This window comes from Capricornis sumatraensis, chromosome 10, assembly GCF_032405125.1.
Source record: "Capricornis sumatraensis isolate serow.1 chromosome 10, serow.2, whole genome shotgun sequence".
NCBI lineage: Eukaryota > Metazoa > Chordata > Mammalia > Artiodactyla > Bovidae > Capricornis > Capricornis sumatraensis.
In genome coordinates, this window is record NC_091078.1 from 58047612 (window position 1) to 58069747 (window position 22136).

At 50.5% G+C, this 22136-nt stretch overlaps 1 protein-coding gene across 2 annotated transcripts in view; it reads left to right on the forward strand.

Moving 5' to 3' along the window:
• The window catches only part of TTC21A (tetratricopeptide repeat domain 21A), a 32913-nt gene that overhangs the window by 2604 nt on the left and 8173 nt on the right, over positions 1–22136 (forward strand). Inside the window, exons 4-15 of one of the 2 annotated variants that reach the window (XM_068981970.1) lie at positions 505–671; positions 2326–2448; positions 5917–6074; positions 9827–9911; positions 11980–12078; positions 13192–13384; positions 16737–16834; positions 16994–17194; positions 18106–18235; positions 19943–20100; positions 20307–20522; positions 21423–21661. In XM_068981970.1, coding sequence (XP_068838071.1) covers positions 505–671; positions 2326–2448; positions 5917–6074; positions 9827–9911; positions 11980–12078; positions 13192–13384; positions 16737–16834; positions 16994–17194; positions 18106–18235; positions 19943–20100; positions 20307–20522; positions 21423–21661 — 1867 coding nt within the window. The remainder of the gene's footprint in view (positions 1–504; positions 672–2325; positions 2449–5916; positions 6075–9826; positions 9912–11979; positions 12079–13191; positions 13385–16736; positions 16835–16993; positions 17195–18105; positions 18236–19942; positions 20101–20306; positions 20523–21422; positions 21662–22136) is intronic. The other variant, XM_068981971.1, reaches the window with a different exon arrangement.

Consider the following 22136-nt stretch of genomic DNA (forward strand, 5'->3'; position numbering starts at 1 on the left):
CTCAGAGAAGACCCCAGGCCCAGGCCCAGTTGAATGGGAGCCACAGGCAGAACGCCTGACAGTGGGAGGGGTCCTCCTTTCACATCCCAAGAACTGGGGAGACACCCTGCTTGGCTTTGCCAAGATCTTGTCAAGAAAAACCAAGCCAAAATAAAAAATTTCTACCCCTAAATCTCCACCTCTCTAGGGTCAGGGAGAGATTCCACAAAACTACGTACAAACTATTTCCCCATCTGGAATGGACTATGGGCCTGAGGTGGGAGATTCCGGTTTGATCTGTCTGCCCAGAAAACTCCTGGGCACAGAGGAGAAAAGACACATCTCAACCAGCAAACCCAAGTCCAGGGCTGGGCCTCTCCTGTGGCCTGGCGTGGCTGGTTCCCAGGCCCTGGGCTGCCGTGTGGTCAGCTGCATGTGTTGTGGGAGGCTCAGAGTGTCCAGGGGAAGGACCAGACAGACCTCCCCATCCTAACTTGCCCTCTTCCCCCTCTCACGAATTCCCAGACCGAGAAGCAATTCAGGAGCTTGAGAGCAGCCTGAAGGAAGTCCGCAAGACAGCCAGTGGGACTGCCCTCTACTATGCTGGACTCTTCCTCTGGCTCATGGGCCGCCACGACAAGGCCAAGGAGTACATTGACCGCACGTTGAAGGTTTCCAGCAGCTCCAGAGAGGTACAGGCCCCTGGCATCGTGGGGGCAACAGCCAAAGAAAGCAGCATCCAAACACGTCATACAGAGTGGCTCTGACTCCCATAGAGGGCACTAGGGCTGGGGGAGGGTCACACCCAGGCACCAACAAGGCCCATGCTGGCTCAGGGTTTAGCCGACTACAAACTGGACTTTGTCCATAGAGTCCAATCTGCAGATAGGTGTTTTATGGCCTGTGCTATATAGTTTTAAAATCTTGAATTAGTTGCTAGCATTTCGAAATCAGAACATTTTTACCTAAAAGTCCCAGATTTCTTGGTTCTTTTGAAAAACTAGATGAGCTGGCTTCACTGGGCCTGCACTCCCTCCGTGCAGAGATCTGCTCGGTGTCTCTGCTCGGCTCACACAGTAGATCTCACCTGTGGTGGTCTCATGGGCTGAAGGACTGTAGAATTGGAAGCCTCAGTCTAGGCCGTGCATCTCAGCAGGGCGTGTATCACCCCCAGCCCCCCAGTCAGTCAATCAGTTCAGTCGCAGACTCTTTGCGACCCCGTGAACTGCAGCACGCCAGGACTCCCTGCCCATCACCAACTCCCGGAGTTTACCCAAACTCATGTCCATTGAGTCGGTGATGCCATCCAGCCATCTCATCCTCTGTTGTCCCCTTCTCCTCCAGTCCTCAATCTTTCCCAGCATCAGGGTCTTTTCAAGGGGGCGGAAATTGCTTCTTGAAGGAGAGGGTGAAAAATCTCATTGATTGGATGTAAAACACAAATATACGCACAGAACGTAAAATCAGTCAGTGTACACGTGATACTTAATTCTCTTGGAGGGGCAGAGAATGACTAGGTGGGAAACGTCTAAAAAGGCTCCTTTGTTGTTGTTCCGTTGCTCAGTCGTGTCCAACTCTTTGCGACCCCATGCACTGTAGCTCACCAGGCGCCTCTATCCATGGGATTCTCCAGGCAGAAATACTGGAGTGGGTAGCCATTTCCTTCTCCAGGGGAAAAAGGCTCATTAGAAGGGCAATAATGGAAAAGAATTGAGAAACCTTCTCTAGGCCATGAGTGGTGCTTTGGGACAGGGTCTTCCAGGTGCCCCTCTGATCTTGCCTCCCAGGCCTGGCCTGCCACACGTGCCGGGCAAGGTGGGGTAAAGGCTGGAGAGGAGCCGGCAAGGCCCATGAACTCAGAGTGGCCACCCGCCCACTCAGAAGGCATTCCCAGCTTTCCGTCCAGGCCAAGCCCTTACGCTGGTCTAAGGAGCAGAGGCAGCAGGAGTGGTCCCGCCATGGTACTCTGACCCCAGTGTAAACAGACAGTGACAACACAGGGCAAGAGAACCATGGGGGTTACAGCGAGAGCCTCACCCCAGCCTGCAGGGTCAAGGAAGGTCTCCTATGGGACGGGCCTCCTCCACTGAGTTTTAAAGACTGGGGGCGGTTAACCAGGTGAAGGGACCTGGTTAGGGGGTGCATGCTGGGAAGGGCTTTCCAGGTGAAGGAACAAGAGGTAGGAAGGCCCGCGAGAGAGAGCAGGGCTGCCCTGGGATCTGGGAGCAGCGGTGCCTGGCAGGCCTCAGAAAATGGAGTGACAAAGGGGGACGTGGGGCAGGAGAGGCAGTCGAATGGAGGCGATGCAGGAGCGAGGACTTACCTTTCCCCTTGTTCTCATGCCAGGCCCATGTGCTCAGAGGCTGGGTGGACCTCAGCTCAGACAAACCCCACACGGTGAAGAAGTCCATCAAGTACCTGGAGCATGGCATCCAGGACACCAGAGACGTCCTGGGGCTGATGGGAAAGGTAGGCAGTGGGGAGGCGAGGGGCGGGAATGTCCCCAGCCAGGGGCCTCCATCTCTAGGGCCCCACCTGGTGGATGAAGAGCAGAGTCCCGGAGAGGGCCAGGGCCACAGAGCAGCGCTGGGCCCGCCCCAGTCCTTCCTGTCTGAGTTTCTGTCTGTCTCCTGCCTAAGATCTCCTCAGGACCTATGCTCTCTGGGCTCTGGTGGGCTTTTTTCTCTCTATCCCTTTTTTTTTCACCCACTGTCCCTTTTCTCTACGTTTTCCTTTCTCATCTCACCTGTTAAACTCACTCACATGGTCATAAGAGAAAGAAGGTATGTGTTTTGTATTTTCTGATCTTAAATTGGTGCCTTTTTCTGATGTGACCCTCGCTGAATCAATCTATGAGAGGAAAAATCATCCTCTTACCTGCTTCTGTTTGTATATACCTATCTTATAAAATGAATACGTTTGCACGCATGCTCAGTCGTGTCCGATTCTTGCAACCCCGTGGACTGTAGTCTGCCAGGCTCCTCTCTCCATGGAATTTCCCAGGCAAGAATACCAAAGTGGGTTGCCATTTCCTCCTGCAGGGGACCTTCCCAGCCCAGGGATCGAACCCACATCTCTGGTGTCTTCTGCATTGACAGACAGATTTTTTTTTACCACTAGCGCCACCTGAAATGAATGCGTGCTCATTGAAAAACCAGAAGTCTAAAAAAGTCAAAATGGCCTCCTTTTAGACCTGCCACCCCCAAACAACCCACGGCAATATTTTAGGGCCGTGTCTCCTCGTCTCTCTGCTGCGCGTTGTTTCAGGGTGCACCTTCAGTGGTTCGTAGGGGAGCAGAAGCCATGAGGTTATCACACAGGAGGATTATCAGGTTGTGCCCTCAGAACCGACATGTGTAAGGAAAGGGAAAGAAGGAGGAGGGAGGGCTTGGACTGTGCAGCAGCGCTAGTGGCAGCCTCAGCCAGCTCTGCTTGGAACTGTGGAGCTGGGGTGGCCCTGCCCTGACCCCCTCCCTGACAAGATGTTGGCTGTAGGCTGCCCCTCGGGGATGGGGGCAACCTGGTACTTGGGGGCTCCCTGAAGCCACAGGGGAGCCCAGGAGGGAGGCTCCTCCAAGAGATATCAACAGCCACTCCCACCCCCTGGTCCTGAAGGGGGTCACACACAGCACCTGCTACAGGACAGCAGACAGGGGGATTTCCTATGGTTATTATCATAGGGCACCTTGCCATTTGGTCTCTTCATGTAGGGTTGTGTCATAAGCACATGTCGTTTTGACATAAAGTCAGGCCACGACTGCGTGGACCTAATATAATTTGCCAGCTTTGCCTCCTAGTGTTTGTATATTAAGGTTGTTTTTAGTTGTACATGTAGAAAGAAAGCTTCAGTGAACACGTCTATACGTAAGTTTTTATTTAGAATACTCCTCTTCTTGTTTTCAGTAAGTCTTAATGGAAGGTGGCCGTAGGCCAAAGCCAGCCTTTTGGAGTCCAGTTTCAAGCCTTTGGGAAGCATTGCCCTCTGCCCCTTCAGGCATGTGTCATGACTTGCCCAGGAGAGCTAGTGGCTGGCGCCTGCAGAGACCGTGACCCCAGCCTGGTGAGCCTTAACAGAGGAAAAGTCCCACAGACTTGATATGTGGGAAGAGGGTTACCTGCAAACTGTTGCCGACCCGCGGCGGCGGCACGGGCCACAGTGAGCAGTTTTCAGCAGTGAATTTTAGGAAAGTGAATGGGAAATGATGGGCCTTATCTGGAAATTGAAAGTGCTGAACCTCCCCACTAGGGGGTGCCATCCCATGACTTTGTCCCAGGCCTGCAGGGGCTCAGCTATCTCAGCTATCTCCTGTAGTCCCTGCCTTGTTCAGTTGCTCAGTCGTGTCCATCTCTTTGCGATCCCATGGATTGCAGCACGCCAGACTTCCCTGTCCTTCACCATCTCTCAGAGCTTGCTCAAACTCAGGTCCATTGAACTGGTGATTCAATCCAACCATCTCATCCTCTGTTGTCCCTTTCTCCTCCTGCCTTCAATTTTTCCCAGCATCTGGGAAATGAGTCAGCTCATTTGCATCACGTGGCCAAAGTATTGGCGCTTCAGCTTCAGCATCAGTCCTTACAATGAATATTCAGGACTGATTTCCTTTAGGATTGACTGGTTTGATCTCCTTGCAGTCCAAAGGACTCTCAAAGAGTCTTACCCAACACCACAGTTTGAAAGCATCAGTTCTTCAGCGCTCAGCCTTCTTTATGGCCCAACTCTCACATCCACACATGACTACTGGAAAAACCATACCTTTGATGAGATGGATCTTTGTTGGCAAAGTAATGTCTCTGCTTGTTAATATGCTGTCTAGGTTTGTCATAGCTTTTCTTCCAAGGAACAAGCATCTTTTCATTTTGTGGCTGCAGTCACCATCTTCTGGAGCCCAAGAAAATTAAGTCTGTCACTGTTTCCATTGTTTCACCATCTATTTGGCATGAAGTGATGGGACCAGATGCCATGATCTTGGTTTTTTGTATGTTGAGTTTTAAGCCAGCTTTTTCACTCTCCTCTTTCGCCTTCATCAAGAGGCTCTTTAATTCCTCTTTGCTTTCTGCTATAAGGGTGGTGTCATCTGCATATCTGAGGTTATTGATATTTCTCCCAGTTGATATTTCTGGCAATCTTGATTCCAACTTTTGCTTCATCCAGCCCAATATTTCTCATGATGTACTCTGCATATAAGTTAAACAAGCAGGGTGACAATATACAGCCCTAACGTACTCCTTTCCCAATTTGGAACCAGTCTGTTGTTCCATGTCTAGTTCTAACTGTTGCTTCTTGACGTGCATACAGGTTTCACAGGAGGAAGGTAAGGTGGTCTGGTATTCCCATCTCTTGAAGAATTGTCCATAGTTTGTTGTGATCCACATAGTCAAAGGCTTTAGCATAGTCAGTGAAGCAGAAGTAGATGTTTTTCTGGAATTCTCTGGCTTCTATGAACCAATGCATGTTGGCAATTTGATCTCTGGTTCCTCTGCCTTTTCTAAATCCACCTTGTGCAACTGGAAGTTCTCAGTTCCCATACTATTGAAACCTAGTTTGCAGGATTTTGAGCATTACTTTGCTAGCATGTGAAATGAGTGCAATTGTACAATAGTTTGAACATTCTTTGGCATTGCTCTTCTTTGGAATTGAAATGTAAATTGACCTTTTCAAGTCGTGTGGCCACTGCTGAGTTTTCCAAATTTGCTGGCATATTGAGTGCAGCACTTTAACAGCATCATCTTTTAGGATTTGAAATAACTCAGCTGGAATTCCATTCCCCTGCCTTGCCTGTCAGAAAACCCCAAGACTGCTGTGGACCCGATTTGTCACTCTGAATGATGGCTCCCACCCACGTGTCAGGCTCTGCTCCTGTCTTGGTGGGGACACTGACACCCACCGCTCATTTTTGGTGGGCACTGATGAAGGCTCTTCTGTTTGGCTTTCAACAGGTGATGTACTTCACGATGCTGCAGAACTACTCGGGGGCCCTTGAGGTGGTAAACCAGATCACCGTCACCTGCGGGAGCTTCCTGCCCGCTTTGGTCCTAAAGATGCAGCTGTTCCTGGCTCGGCAGGACTGGGAGCAGACGGTCGAAATGGGACACAGGTGAGGGGGCGCTGACCTGATGCTTCCTTCCTTTGCTGGTTCAGTTCAGTTGTCGCTCAGTCGTGTCTGACTCTTTGCGACCTCATGAACCACAGCATGCCAGGCCTCCCTGTCCATCACCAACTCCCGGAGTCCACCCAAACCCATGTCCATTGAGTCGGTTATGCCTTCCAACCATCTCATCCTCTGTTGTCCCCTTCTCCTCCCACCTTCAATCCCTCCCAGCATCAGGGTCTTTTCAGATGAATCAGCTCTTCGCATCAGGTGGCCAAAGTATTGGAGTTTCAGCTTCAGCATCAGTCCCTCCAATGAATATTCAGAACTGATCTCCTTTAGGATAGACTGGTTGCATCTCCTTGCAGTCCAAGGGACTCTCAAGGGTCTTCTCCAACACCACAGTTCAAAAGCATCAATTTTTCGGTGCTCAGCTTTCTTTATAGTCCAACTCTCACATCCATACATGACCACTGGAAAAACCACAGCCTTGACTAGACTTCCTTTGCCAGTGGAGGGGACTAATTGGTCCCCTCTTACACAGTGGCAGGGTGGGAGATACTATGTGTTTGATGGAACAAGCCATAAAAGTCAGCATTGTCAGTGGGAGTTATGAATAGTGATATGGTCACATTGAGGGTTGGGGAGCAGAGGGAGGTTGGACGTGAACTAGGCACTCACTTGTCATAGCAGGAAGCCAGCAGTGGAGGCCTATGGTGGGAAGATCAAGAAACAGGCCTCTTGGGGCTTCCCTGGTGGTCCACTGGTTAAGACTTTGCCTTTCAGTGCAGGGTGTACGGGTTCGATCCCTGGTCAGGGAACTAGATCCCACATGCCTTGTGGCCAAGAAACCAAAAAACGTGGAACAGATCAGTACTGTAGCAGATTCAATAAAGACATTAAAAATGGTCTACATCAAAAAAAAAATCTTTAAAAAAAAAATTGGAAAAGAAATAGCCCTATCCAGTGATCTAAGTATAGTGTTTAGGAGAGAGACAGAACTACCAAAGGAACCCAAGGCAACAAGAGTTAGAGGTAAACAGCAGTTATGTCTGAGGAGTAGGCAGGGAGGGAAGAAAAAAGGCAGAAAGGGACTATTGTAGTATGTAATTTTTAAAACTGTGGGTGATAAAGGCCATTGCCTGAGAGAAGACTTTAGTAGCAAGCTGAGTGCACCAGGAAGACAGCAGAGGGAGGATTCAGGAGTTATGGGGACTTGCGGAAGCCCAGTTCCAGGTAGAGGGTGATCCTGAAGCACTCTCACTGTGAACAGAGATAAAGATGGCTTCAGGGGAGGGATGTTTGATGGAGGGTTTTCGAAAATGGAATTTTCCAGATAACTGAAGCTTATCTCTTTAAACTCTACCGCTTTAACCATTTTTATCACAGTAATCATAAAACATATAGTACTAATTTTCTTCCTAAAAAGAGTTCATGGACTGTTTTTCCCTGAGTGATCATGAGTCACCAGTACAGTTCAGTTTAATTCAATTGCCCAGTCGTGTCTGAGTCTGTGCGACCCCGTGGACTGCAGCACGCCAGGCCTCCCTGTCCATCTCCAACTCTCAGAGCCTGCTCAAACCCATGTCCATCGAGTTGGTGATGCCATCCGACCATCTATCTCATCCTCTGTCGTCCCCTTCTCCTCCTCCCTTCAGTCTTTCCCAGCATCAGGGTCTTTTCAAATGAGTCAGCTCTTCGCATCAGGTGGCCAAAGTATTGGGAGTTTCAGCTTCAGCATCAGTCCTTCTAATGAACATTCAGGACTGATTTCCTTTAGGATGGACTGGTTTGATCTCCTTGCAGTCCAAATTGTCTGTGTGTGTGAGGGGGTGGAATACAAACATACCTTTTCCTTCCCTATGGAAGGGTGCTAACTGGAATCGGAGTCTCATACAGAGGCCCTGGTAGGAAACTGGAAGTGATTCCAGCCTGTGCCAGGCCTGGGCTGGCCCTCCACGGCCTCTCTCACAGCTGGCTGGTGTCCTGGGCAGGAACTTCTGGATTAAGAGCTTGCTTTGGAGGCTCCACTTTGGGCCCACAGGATACCTGGAAGCCCGTATGTTTCATTAGTTTCATGTAGTTGATAGTGTCAACATTAGAATGAATTACAGAGTTGTAACCACTGGAGCACCAGGGCAGTCCCTCCCCTATTGCTCTTTAAGTTTCTGCTCTCTGTAGATGTTTTTCTCTTTCCAGCCCTAATATTGTTCATTTTTTCCTTCTCTTTTAGTTCTCTCCACCAACGTTAAAATAATGTGTTTCTTCCATTAGTCTTGTTAAACAACCAGCTTTGAGTTTTGTTGAGGCTATGATATCCTTGTTTCCTAACTGATTAATTCTGCTGTTTATTATTTCCCGCTAACTACCTTCTGTGGAGGTACTCTGTTGTTATTGTCTAACTCTTGAGTTGGATGCCTGGCCATTCTAAATCTTCTTTTAGAAGATAAGCATTTAAGTCTATAGACGTCCCTTGAGGTACCATTTAACAGTGTCTACACATCTGGATATTTCAGTAGTATCTTCAGTATCATTTGGTTCTGCGACTTCTCTAACATTGGTTCTGATTCGTTTTTAGTCCATACGTCATTTTAAAAGTGTTTTTTTTTTAATTTCTAAATTATGAAATTCACAGTGCCTTCAAAATCATCATAAATGCCTAGAACTCTTTGCATGTTGACTCTGCCTAGTTGTGTTGAAAGTTGATATGTCAATTAGAGGAATTGTTAAGCAGAAGGACCATTCCCTAATCCGGCTGAAAAATATGAAATTTCCTATAAAGAAACAAAATAGTGAAAATTCCAGGGAATTCCCTGGTGGCTCAGTGGTAAAGAATCTGCCAGCCAGTGCAGGAGACATGAGTTCGATCCCTGGTCCAGGAAGATCCCACATGCCCCACAGCAGCTAAGCCCGTGCACCGCAAGCTCTGAGCCTGTGTTCTAGAGCTCCCCACCCCCAACTACTGAAGCCCGAGTGCTCCAGAGCCCATGCTCTGCAACAGAAGAAGCCACCACGATGAGGAGCCCACACACCACAACTAGAGAGTGGCCTGTGCTCGCCACAACTAGGGAAAAGCCCCTGTGGCAACAAAGACCCAGCACAGTCAAAAATAAATAAATAACTAAAAAAAAGAAAACTCTGTAGTGTGGTCAGGAGCCGCGCCTCCCCAGTGACACATGATGGAAACCAAAATTTCCATTGTACAGCTGCAGACTTGACCCCCTGCCCCCTGACCCTGGTACCACAGTCATGCCTATGTAATTTGGGATATAAATAGGTTTCTGTCATGAAGACACCCCCAAATAAGGGACTTAACATGAAAGGTTATTCCTCTCTCAGGGAAAAGTTTGGATGGTGGGCCAAGACAAGGATGACAGCTTAACTCTCTAGGGCCCCACGCCCCCTTCTCCCTACTGTCCTATTCCTAGGATGTGGCTCACATGGCCCACGTTCCAGCCAGCAAGAAGGAGGAAAGAGAATAAATGGAAGTCATGCAGTAGGGATACCGCTGGATATACCCTGGGTACTTTCACTTGCATCCTATTGGTCAGAACTTAGTCACATGGTCACACATGAGCTGCAGAGGGAAGCTGGGAAATGTAGTGTTTATCGCAGTAGCCACATGCCCCAGCAGTTCAGCAGGTTCTATTAAAAGAAGGGGAGGATAGATGTTAGGAGACAATCACAAGATGCCACCACACCATCCTAACCTTGCCTCTGAACTCTCTCAATTCACAAGGGTCCTCTTCCTGTTTCAGAATCCTCGAAAAAGACCAAAGCAATATCGATGCTTGTCAAATTCTAGCTGTGCATGAGCTCGCAAGAGAAGGAAACATGACTGTGGTGAGTTCTTTCAAGACTCAGAAGTTGAACCTTGAAACCAACCCAGCCAAGGAGGTACCCTTCACAGCACCTCCACCCCCAAGGCCTTGGAGGGGGCTCCCTGGGACTCAGCTCCCTACGCCCATCCACACCCTCGGGGCTCTGGTTTGGTCTTTGAGCCACACAGTTCCAAAGGCTGGCAGTGAGGCTGATACACTGCTCTGGTTCTGCCTCATGTTCCCTGTGCGACCCAGGCAGGTGTCGCCACCTGGATGAGCCCCAAGATGCTCATCTGTGAAAATGGAGCTAATTCCACCCACTCTGTATGGTTGTTATAAGGTCCAATTACAGGACACGTAGGACGACTGGGAACAGTGCCCAGTGCGCTACAATAACTTGCTCCATTTCAACTGATGGAAGTCATGATTGTGGTTTGCTGCTGGTTTGGGTTTTGTTTTTGTTTTTGCCACGCTGCCTGGCTCGCGGGATCTTAGTTTTGTGACCACGGATTGAACCCAAGCCCACAGCAGGGAAAGTGCTGAGTCCTAACCACTGGACCACCAAGGAATTCCCATGGTTGTGTTCATGTTTCGGGAAATGCCTTTTTTTAAGGGAATGGTTAGCATTGTTCAGATATTGACCAGGCAGTACCTGGCCCCATGGGCTTCCCAGGTTGCCCAGTGGTAAAGAATCCACTTGTCAATGCAGGAGACATGGGTTTGGTCTCTGGGTCCCCTGGGTCAGGAAGGTCCCCTGGGGGAGTAAATGGCAACCCACTCCAGTATGAGAATCACATGGACAGAGGAGCATGGCTGGCTACAGTCTGTGGGGTCACAAAGAGTCAGACACAACTGAGCAACTTAGCATGCACCTGGCCATCAACTTGCTCCTAAGACTTGTAGTTTTCCAGAGAAACTCCAAAGAGTCCTCAGATGCAGTCAGAAGCACCTCTAATTCCTAATGAAAACCTCCATGCCCAGACACGTTCTTATTTTCAAAAAGAGTTTGTGTCTTCAGTGAAAACCCTGCCTTCTTAATAAAGACTGCTTCTGCGGAGAGTGTGACCAGTCAAGAGGCCCTAAGGGGTCATGGCAAGAAAAGGAAGTTTCTGGTTCCTTTTGCCCAGCTCTGAGGTTATGGATTTTATAGAGTGGGGTGAGGTGGAGGGCATGGTCTGTATTTGGTAGGAACCCTCAAAAAGGGCCCTAGCCCTGTCTCTGGTTAGAAACAAGGGAATAGGCCTGTCCTCAGCTCCCTGAGAACCTGGAGCCCTGAGCAAGCCTCCCAAGGGCCTGGCCTCATGGTTAGGCCCAAGGGCAGTTAGCATTTAATGCCCCTCCTTTGCCCCCATCTCAAACCCTGGGATCTGCCCCTCACCCCAGCCCAGGCTGCATAGTCCTAAGCTTGCAGAGAAGGTCACCCCACCCCATATTCTCTCCTGGTACTTCTTTGCAGCTGTGGACTAAGAACTCCCTACCCTACATAGTGAATGGGCAGAAGAGTCCACGAAAGAACACAGGCTTTGGACTCAGTCAGCCATCTAGATGGCTGAGTAACCTTGGTCAGATGAACTTAACCTTTCTGACCCTTAGTCTGCTAGACTGGAAAAGTCAGTTACACTGACTGTCAGAGTCCCTGGGAGGGTTCACTGGAATGACAGAGAGGGATCAATGTGGTGACTCAGGTCAAAATGGAACAGAAGTTTGGGGCCAGAGACCCACCCTGACGGTTTGCTCCTGGGCCAGCCCAGGTGGTTTGGAACTGGCCTGGGCGGGAGTGGGGGGGACTGCTGTGTGTGCATCATACAGCTGGCTTCTGGCACTGTTTGGGGCCGTCTCAAAGGGCAGCTGCTCTTCCCAAATTCGTGAATAAAGGGGCAGTGCCAGCTCTGGGGAGAAAGCCCCTGCGGGCCCCCAAAGTGGTACTGAAGCCTGGGCACACCCAAGGCCAGTTAACTGAATCTCTGGCATTGGTGCGGAGGCCCAATTGTGTTTAAGATCTCTCAGCTGGTGCTCCGGGCAGCCACCCTTGAGAACCTTTGCCCCACTCCCCTTTTACCTACTGCCTTTGACGTGTTCTGTTCTTGCAGGCTGCCGAGCACGTTAGGAATCTGATTAAGGCACTGGAAACAAGAGAGCCCCAAAATCCAAGCCTCCATCTTAAGAAAATTCTTGTGGTGAGCAGACTGGTAAGAAAGCCCCTCCCTGGTTTCTGAGCTAGCGCATCTTGTCTTATTCCCAGGGGAGATCGGTGGTTCCCCCAGAAGCCCCCTCAGGACCCCGCCCCACCCTCTCCGGCTTAAACTTGGTCTCTCAGTCTAGAGGGCCAGGCCCTGGGGCCCCTGCCTGCCTCCATCCTACCACGGTATCAGGTGGCCTCTGTCTCCTGTGCCCACATGCCCTTCAGAGATGCTGTGAAGACCACGGAAGTGAGATCTGGAAGTGCTTTCAGAGTGGGAGGCGCCCTGTTTGGGGAAAGAGGGCAGCAACACAGCTGTGGAAGAGCAGGGTGCTGGAGCCCCCGACTCCCATATTCTTTTTGTGAAAGAGTCCCAGGGAGGCTGCCTGCCTAACCCTCTCTGACGCCAGGCTCAGTGCAAACAGAGCAGGCTGCCAAACAGCCTGTCTCTGTCACAACCTTCAGCCCCAGAGCAAAATTTACTAGAAGGAGGACTTCCCAGGTGCTGGCATGGCTAAGACTCTACTCTCCCAATGCAGGAGGCCCGGGTTCCATCCCAGGTCAGGGAACTATATCCCACAGGCTGCAACTAAGAGTTCACATGCCACAGCTAGAGATCCTGTGTGCCCCAACTAAGAAAAGAAAGATTTACCATAAGGAATTGTCATAAGGGCAGGGGCAGCTCTGGGGAGTCGAATTCCACTGGGATACCCTCTCTCCCTCCACCTCTGTGTCTGATTCTCTCTGCTCATTCTCCACGCACAGCAGGCAATGGGGCTGCTCACAGCCCTCAGGGCCACTTCCCATCAGTGCGACACCAAGAGTTCCCCTCATGCAGCTTCAGTTTGTGAAGAACCTCCTGGTGACTTGTTGGACCAGTGACGATGGCCAGACACGGGGCTGGGTCCCTTCGAGGGCTCCATGCCTGGAGGCGGGTCCACACATGTGGCCACCGGGGTGGGGGGGATTCTTTGCGAGCTGGACAGCTACCTGGACACACGGTACTTCTGGGGCTCTCCTGAACACCCCCGAGTCCTGCCAAAGTGTCCCCCATTTGCAACATGGCCTTGTTGAGGCAGGTTGGAGTGACTGGTTTCCCCGTCCCTGTGTCTGTTCCTTCCAGTGTGGGAGGCACCAGGGGATTCTGCAGCTGGTGTGTAGCTTCATTGAACGGACCTTCATGGCCACGTCCTCCGACGCCCACATGGCCACCGAGCTGGGCTACCTCTTCATCCTGCAGGACCAAGTGAAGGAGGCATCTCTGTGGTACTCAAAGGCCATGAAGCTGGACGAGAGCAGCGTGGCTGCCTTGACAGGTCTGTGCAGGCTGGGCAGGGAGCGGGGCGGCAGGCTGGGGGGTGGAAGCCAAGCAGGGTGACCTCCATGAATCCAGAAGAGAGGGGTTGGCAAGCATTCTTCCCAGATGGTATGTGAGTTTGGGGGTACATTGTAGGATGGGGTGCCTTTCGAGGCATCTACATATATAGATGCAAGAGGCACAGGAATTCTTGAAAGCAGTCAAAGCCATTCTCATCTCCTTCAGACCTCTGATAGCCACACTCTGCTTGACATGCTGGGTCAGCCCTGCCTCCTCTCAGGCCCCACCAGGCCAGCGGCCCCCCTGCCCCACAGCCGCTCACCTCACCTCTGTGGACCCTTCCTCTTCAGGCCCCCATGCTGAAAGGCCCCCAGAGTGAGTAGTTTTGAGAGTTTTGCTTCCTCATGTGTCCCAGGGCTTCCCTCCCACTTTATACAAATGTCAAGTGAATTTTCCAAAGCCCAGTTTTCATTTTTACACAAAGCTCTCAAATCTGTGGTCTCTAGCGAATCCTGAGACAGAGGTATTTGATTTTAGTGGAGGCAGCCTGGTGATCAGTGCTCCAGGCAAGCCAGCTTCCTGCCCCGGCTCTGAGGAGTTGTGTCTTTTGGGGGCAAAGTCACTTCTCGCTAAACTCTAGGTGCATCTGTGTGGCACAGTCAAAAAACAATCCAAGTGTTTAGTCTTGATTTCTGTTTCAATGCATCAGGCTGACTCCTCAGTCATCGCTTCTTCCTCCCTCCCCAAAACCCCCCCAAAGTCACAGGCAACATTTTAAAAAGATGGTGAGTCCCCGTAGCAGCCCCAGAAACAGGGTAAGGTGCCTTTGGTAGACCAGGAACTCTGAAGAACTTCACATTTCTAGAAGTTATTAAGCAAATTGCATTCAATCTGGAAGCTCTGAGCAAGTCTAGAAACCTATAAGCCAACATGGGCAGAGATGGGGCAGCTAAAGAAATGAGTAGATCAGCTTTCCCCAGAGGGCTCTAGGAAAAAGGAAAATTAAAAAAAACACACACAAGCTTGGGGTCCCCAGAGGCTGGGAGCAAAATATATCATGGGGTCATCATCAAGATAACAGGAGGGTTATTGGAAGCCCAAGAATGGGATCAAGGAGACTCTTAGCAAGGGTGGGACAGGACAGAGCAAAACAAAGCCCCCCATGATGTCCCACCACCAGCAGGGACATGAAGGGCAAAAAACTTGAATGCCCAACACACAGGCAAAATTCCCTGAAACGTTCCTCCACCAGTCTGAGTCCTTGCCCACTTCCTCAGTTCAAGGGAGAGCCCCTGCTGGTCAGCCAGCAGGGAAGCCCACACACTCCAGCCAAGCCTGAGTCTACACACATGTGTCCTTGACTCATCCGTCTTACCTGGCCCGTCCGGGAAAATCAGGGGCCTTAGCAATTTAAGACATCTGCCCCGGTTGCTAATAGTCATCACTCTAGTCCATTTATAAATCTGCTAGCAGTTTGGAAGAGGGGCCAAGTGAAACATGCAAAGCAGTGGCCCTCTGAGGAACAAAGTTAAGGCCAGATACAGAAAAGACTTTGTCCCCAAAACACCTCCTGTGTTGGCTGACTCTAGAGTCTATTAGGTCCGTGAGTAAAGAACATGCCACTAGGAAAAAAATACAGATAACAAAAAAAGAGTTGCTGAAAATTAAAAATATGATTTTTGCAAAGTAAAAATGTCCATAGATGAGCCAAATAGTGGGACGGATATGACTGAAAACCAAGATGGTGGTGAGGAAGACAGTCAGAAATAAATGTACCCAAATGGTCAAGGAATAAATTGTAAAAAAAAGAAGAGTAGGAACAGAAGGGATTTGTCCTCCCAACATCAAAACACATCAAAACAAGAGTAGTTAAGGATCTCCTTGGTGGCTCAGTTGTAAATAATCCACCTGCCAATGCAGGAGACACAGGTTCGATCCCTGATCCAGGAAAACCCTGCGTGCCTCGGAGCAGCTAAGCTCGTGCACCACAGCATTGGGCCTGTGCTCTAGAGCCTGCGAGCCACTTCCTGAAGCCTGTGTGCACTAGAGCCCATGCTCTGCAACAAGAGAAGCCACCACAGTGAGAAACCAGGGCACCGCAGCTATAGAAAATCCCACAGCAGCAGACACAGAACAGCCAAAATATATATATATTTTTTTAAAAAAGAGAAGTCCGTTTGAGGCCATTCCTGGAATACACAAAACAGATCAACAGGATAGAAACAAGCCTTATGATAAAAATGACATTTCAAACCAATAGAGTTTCAATAACTCGTGGTCGAATACCTGACTATTCTTTATGAAAAAAAATAAAGGTAAATGCCCATTTCACATTATCCTCAAAAATAAATTCTAGATGACTTAGATATTTAAACATAAAAGTTAAATTGGACTTGGGTTGCCCAGGGAATTCTAAGCATAACTACAAACTCAGAAGTTCTAAAGGAAAATATTTGACCAATTTATGTAAAAATTTAAAACTACTGGATGGCAAAAAGGCAGAGGGAAAATAGTTAAAAGGTAAAAGGCAAACTAATGGAAAATGTTGGTAACAAGGATTATATATGAAGAGAATAGAGAGCAATAAAAATCCATCCAAAGAAAAACAGGAAAAAGCTATAAACAGGAAAGTTACAGTAGAAAAGGCCACTAAATATATAAAAAGATGTCCATTCTCCCTAAAAAATTTTTTTTAAAAAGTAAATTAAAACATGTTATTCACTCTTTAGCACGGTAAAGAGTAAATAAAGCATGTTTGTGAGGTCGTGGGGAAAGAAAAAAATACTTCCAAATTCTTGACAGTAATATTAATTCAAATATCCTTGGAGGGCAAGCTGGCCTTATCTATCAAGGTTTTAGATGTACATGCCCTTTGACATCATCTCTACATAAGGAGTTAGAACCCACAAAAAATGTAGACCATGGCATTGTAATATTTAAACACTGAAAACCAACGAAATGTGAAACGAGGAGTCCTTTGATAGTGCAGTAGTTAAATAAATGGTTACATCGGCAGTGAAATATATGTCACCATTGAAGAGAATGGGGTAATTTATATGAACGGATGGAAAAATACACTGTCCACTAATAACATGCAAATACTTTGCAAGATGTTTGAAGAAATACAGTCCAATCTGTTCATATTGATTCTCTCTAGAGAAAGACACGCTGAAAGCAGAATGTGAGCTGGGGATGTTTTCCTTGCCCTACGATTTGAACGCTTCCCCATGAGCACATACCACTCTTTGAGCTTATGAAGACACGGGAAAGGGTCCCTGCTGTCCACTGTCCCTTGGCCTGCTGGCTCTGCCACAGAGCTGGCTGTTCATCCCATTTCTGTCCCCTCCCAGGGATCATCTGGTGCCAGATCTTAGATGGCCACCTGGAGGAGGCCGAACACCAGCTGGAATTCCTGAAGGAGGTGCAGCAGTCCCTGGGGAAGTCCGAGGTCAGAGCTCTGTGGGGGCCGAGGCTGTCCTGGGATCCTGCCCCCGCCACACCCCCTCCCTTTTCCCACCCCCAGTTGCCCCTTGGACTTCCGCTGCTCCTTGGCCGTCCATCTCTGCCTAGTGGGCACTGCCTCCAAGACCCGAGCCTGCTCCCACAGGTGCTGGTTTTCCTCCAAGCCCTCCTGGCGTCCAAGAAGCATAGAGGGGAGCAGGAGGCCACGACACTGCTAAAGGAGGCCGCCGAGCTGCACTTCTCCAGCATGCAGGCCCTCCCCATGAGCTCCGAATACTTGGAACGGCTCGACCCCACCTTCCTGGTCTGCATTGCCAAGGAGTACCTGGTCTTTTGCCCTAAGCAGGTTAGAGGAGGGCGCTTCTTCATGGGGCGGGCAGTGGGGGTTGGACTGGTGAACAGGTCTGGGCAGAGGCAGGACCTACCTGGCCAGTCACTAGGTTGCCTGAGCCTCGGGCAGTCGGGGAGCCCAGTGCTTTTCACATTTGCACGTGCAACATGCCAGTCACCCAGGAAGTGGGGCACAAGCCCTGCGTCTCCCAGGTGATGCTCATGCTGCTGGTCCAGGGACTGCGCGTGAGGAGCGGGGCACTGGCCTCTGTTCATCCCAGGGAGGAACTGGGCTCCCTCTCCTCCCAATGTCTTCTAAGAAGTATTTTGGTCTTTTCTTGTTTGTCCGGCCTTCCCAGACAATTGAGATTCCCTGTGGGCAAGAATTGTATCTTACATGCCTTAATATCCCCCAAGTGCCTCGTAATGCCATCCCACAAATATCTACTGAGGGTACCACCATAAGCCAGATGCCATGCTTGATGGGGGGCTCAGAGGTGAACAAATAAAGTCCCCATTCTCCGCTCTTGGACAGAGTAGTACAGAGTGGATGGTAAATATGTGTGTGAAACATGAAAGTGTTAGTTACTCAGTCATGTCTGACCCTTTGCTACCCCATGGACTGTAGCCCACCAAGCTCCTCTGTCTATGGGATTCTCTTGGCAAGAATACTGGGGTGGGCTGCCATTCCCTTCTCCAGGGGATCTTCCTAACCCAGGGAATTGAACCTGGATCTCCTGCGTTGCAAGCAGATTCTTTACCATCTGAGCTACCAGGGTAAAATAAAGTAAATAAAAATGAGCAAAGTAACTACAGTAAGTAAAAATAAAGTAGGATAAAGTAAAACACATGTGGAATAAAATCCCTTCACTGAGAGTGTTTTCTGAGTGCTCCAGGAGAATAGGGCAAACCTTTGTGTTCCTGCAGCCCCGGTCTCCAGGCCAGATCGTGTCTCCTCTTCTTAAGCAAGTCGCTGCGATCCTCAATCCTGTGGTCAAGGTGGCACCAGCCCTGACTGAGCCGCTGTATGTGATGGCCCAGGTCAAGTATCTCTCAGGTGAGCCAGTGCGTCCCTGCGGCTGGCGGGGAGCCCCGGGTGAGTGTCTGCAGGCTCCCTGCCTGGGATGCTCCACACACACACCTTCACCCTCAGTCACCAGGTGTGCCCACTGTCCCCAGCCTCCAACACCCCTGACTGCTCACCAGCAGGGGTCTCTCCCAGCCTCCCTTTTGCTGATTGCTTGCTTGATCTGTACCAGCTGACAGTCACTGAACCCGACGATGCACCAGCACTGCTCTGATCCTAGGGGACAGCAGTGCTCAGAACAAGAGAAACTCCACCCTGGAGTTTGTGTTCTGGTAAGGGTACGTGGACATAAAGCGCAGTGTTATTGTTAGGACATGACCGTGCGATGGAGAAAATGAAAGCCAGGGAGGGGATGTAGGGGTGGCAGTTCTTAAAAGGCAGTCAGGAAGGCCCCGAGGGAGGCCTGGAGAGCCTCATGGGCCAGAACAGTCCCCATCCAGCCTCTCCTAAATCAACTCCTGGATCCTAGAGAAAGAGGGAAGGATGGGGAGAACCCTTGGTGGGGGCCTGTTGTGCTCTCGGAAGTCTTTGCTCCCCATGACCTTTCACCCCCATCAGCTTGAAAGTCAAGCTGATCTCTGGTGTCCAGAGGCTTCAGAATGCCACAGCACGTCTGTGTGCTCTGCATTATATGGGTTGCACTCTGCCTAGAGCTCCTGGTCTTCATCCTCAGTCCTCCCAGTGTTCATCAGAGTGCCAGGTTTACCCACTGCTCCAAGGTCTCCTGGGTACAAGGTGAGGGCAGGCCCTCCCTCCCCTGCCAAACACACACACACACACACACACACACAAGGATGCTGGCAGATACCAGCGCTTTAGGGACAAAGCAAGGTCTCCAGCTGCTCAGGTTGTCATGGTGACACCTTCATATTTCTGCAGCACAACTGAAGGCTCAGGGAGTTTGGGACCCGGAAGCAAGTGCTCTCCACCCACTGGTTGATGGACCCCAAGCAGGAGCTGTTGGGGGACCTGGCAGCAGAGGAAGGAGGGTCTCCCACCAGCTCTCTATACCCTGCCCCTGAGTTGCCACTGCCTCCCACTTAGGGTCAGCCTGGCACAGGAAGGCCTCTGGGCCCCAACGTGCCAAGGCATTCAGAGCGCAGTCTCAGGAGCCCACGGCCCTGGACATAAATACTGACTTTGTCCCTTCAGAGCTGAGTGACTTAGATCACTAAAGTTCCAGTCCTGCATCTGAAAGACAGGCATGATAATACCAACTTGGTGGGGGAGGGGGGTGGGGGCAGACATTAAACCAGCCTTTCTAAAGTACTTTGCCTGTGTTGGCACAGAGTGGGTGCTTCTCAGGTTGTGGCTGTCATGGTTGCGGCTATTATTAGGTTTTGTTCTGCTCTTAGGTATGGAAATTGAGACTTCAGTGTTCCCCTGAGCCTCCAGACGGAGCAGTGAAGTGACTTAGCCATCTCCCTGAGGGTACAGAGGGAAGGGAGGTGTCACACCAAGGTTTGCATCTCCTGGCTGTTGTCTGGGTCAAGGCAAAAACTAATACTAGTTCTAATTTTAGGAAGAGACCTCTGAGTCAAGCTGAACAGACACGGGATAAAAATGCCCAGCATATTTCTGGGAAACAGGACACGTAAAATTCCTTCTGACTTTACGTGGTGGGTCCTGAGAGTCCCCAAGGATCCCTGGATGTAGGGATTTGTTTCCTGTTTCTAGGGGAGTTAGAGCATGCCCAGAGCACCCTGCAGCGTTGCCTGGAGTTGGACCCCACCTCCGTGGACGCCTACCTCCTCATGGCTCAGATCTACCTGGCTCAGGGCAACTTTGCCATGTGTTCCCACTCCTTGGAGCTGGGCGTCAGCCACAACTTCCAGGTGGGGTCCCCGATGCCCTGTCGCTGCTCAGCATCCTACAGCCCCACTAGCTTCAGCCCCTACTCGCCTTGGGAGAATAGCCCCAGGAGCTGCCAGAATCCCTCAGCCCCTTCTGCTGGCCCAAAGGCAGGGACTGGCTCCGTGGGATCCTGTGGCTTTCTCCCCTCCGGGAGCTGGAGCCCCATACTCTGCTGACGTTCCTCTAGGTCCGAGACCACCCCCTTTACCACTTCATCAAGGCCAAGGCCCTCAACAAGTCTGGGGACTATCCAGAAGCCATAAAGGCACTGAAGATGATCATAAAATTACCAACTCTGAGGACGGAAGAGAACAAGAAGTTCCGTGGGCCCTGCGTGCGCCCCAGTGAGCGGGTGTCCATCTTACTGGAGCTGGCAGATGCCCTCCGGATGAATGGGGAGCTGGTGAGAAATGCCTTGCTCTGTTCTCTTGCTGCTGGCGCATGCTGGAGGGCCAGGGTAGGCCTGGGAACCAGGCTCTTTGATTCTGGCTGATGTTTCCTTGCACTCTAGTTTAGCTTTTATTCATTTGGGAGTATCCCTCTCCCCTACTTTAAAGGCTTCAGTGGCTCCCACACCCTCAAGATAAACTCCAAACGCTCCTGAGTCCTGCATGATCTGTCCCCTGCCAACCTCACTGTCCCCAGAAGGATGTCAGGGAGGCAGAGCACAAGGCCCGCCAGGGCCACCACACGTGGTTGTGCAGTTGGGCAGTGCACCTCTCCAGTGGATGCCGCTTACATCACCTTGGAGTTTTGCAGTGAGCAACCTGCTCAGCTGTATGGGGCGGCCCTGGGACCTTGGAAGGTCTGGCTGGGCAAAGGCATAAAGGACCAAAATGGGCAAAGAGAGTAACTTTGTTAGAATAATCAAGAGTACAAATGCAATGAAGATACAATTCAAATATACCCTTATGTGCCCAATTCCATGGATAGGGAAGCCTGGCAGGCTACAGACCATGGGGTCGCAGAGTCAGACGCAACTGAGTGCCTAACACTAACTAACCATAACACAAAAATACCTTTGACTGAAAGCAGGAAGGTATAAGGAGATGCGTCCATAGGTCTCTCATAGGAAGAAATTACCTTCAGACTTTGAGGCGCTCAGGAACAAGTTCTCACAGTCAGAGATTTCATGTCCCCCAGCTGGCCCTGCCCTCCAGGAACAGTGGCCCTCAACCCTGAGAGGCTCTCTCTCTCTGTCTCCTTCCTGCCACTCTAAAGTGAGGATGGGCCATCCTCTCCCTGGCTTCCAGGTATGGTGGGTGAGAGCAAATGGAAGGTCTGTTGGGTTTCCTTGTCTTAGCACGAGGCCACCAAGGTCATGCAGGACGCCATCAACGAGTTCAGTGGCACGCCGGAGGAAATGCGCGTCACCATCGCCAACGTGGACTTGGCCCTGAGCAAGGGCAACGTGGACCTGGCGCTGAGTGTGTTGCAGAGCATCACGCCCAAGCAGCCCTGCTACATGGACGCCAAGGAGAAGATGGCCAGCATCTACCTGCAGACCCACAAGGACGCCCGCCTCTATATCGGGTGCTACCGGTGAGCCCCGGGCGGCGCACTGACCGCCCCGGTCCCAGTGGCGTGTCAGGAGTGTTTTCTCCAGATCGTCTTCTTTGCCCCAAGGCTTCACAACGTGTTCTCAGAGTGTGTTTGACAAAAGTAGGGAATTTCCCCTGGTGAGAATCTGAGTGTGATCCATCGGTCAGTCAGGCCAACCTGCTGCTGAGTTGTAAGGACACAGGAGTGAGTCTTCCCTGAGTTCTGCTTGCCCCTCATTATGGTTCACATCCTGGTGGGAACCATGGTTCTGCCCCAGCCCCTGGCGTGGGGAAATTTCCATGGGGAAATGTTCAGCGGCTTGGATGTAACCAATGTGAGTGAAGGAGGATGGAGAGCCGGGATTGGGAGCCCTCAGCAATTTTCTGTACAATTAGACGTTGGGACCTCAAGGGTACCTTTCCTGTTCCCTTCCTCCAAGACTCCATCTAGGCAATTCGGGAGGAAGGGGAGGTGA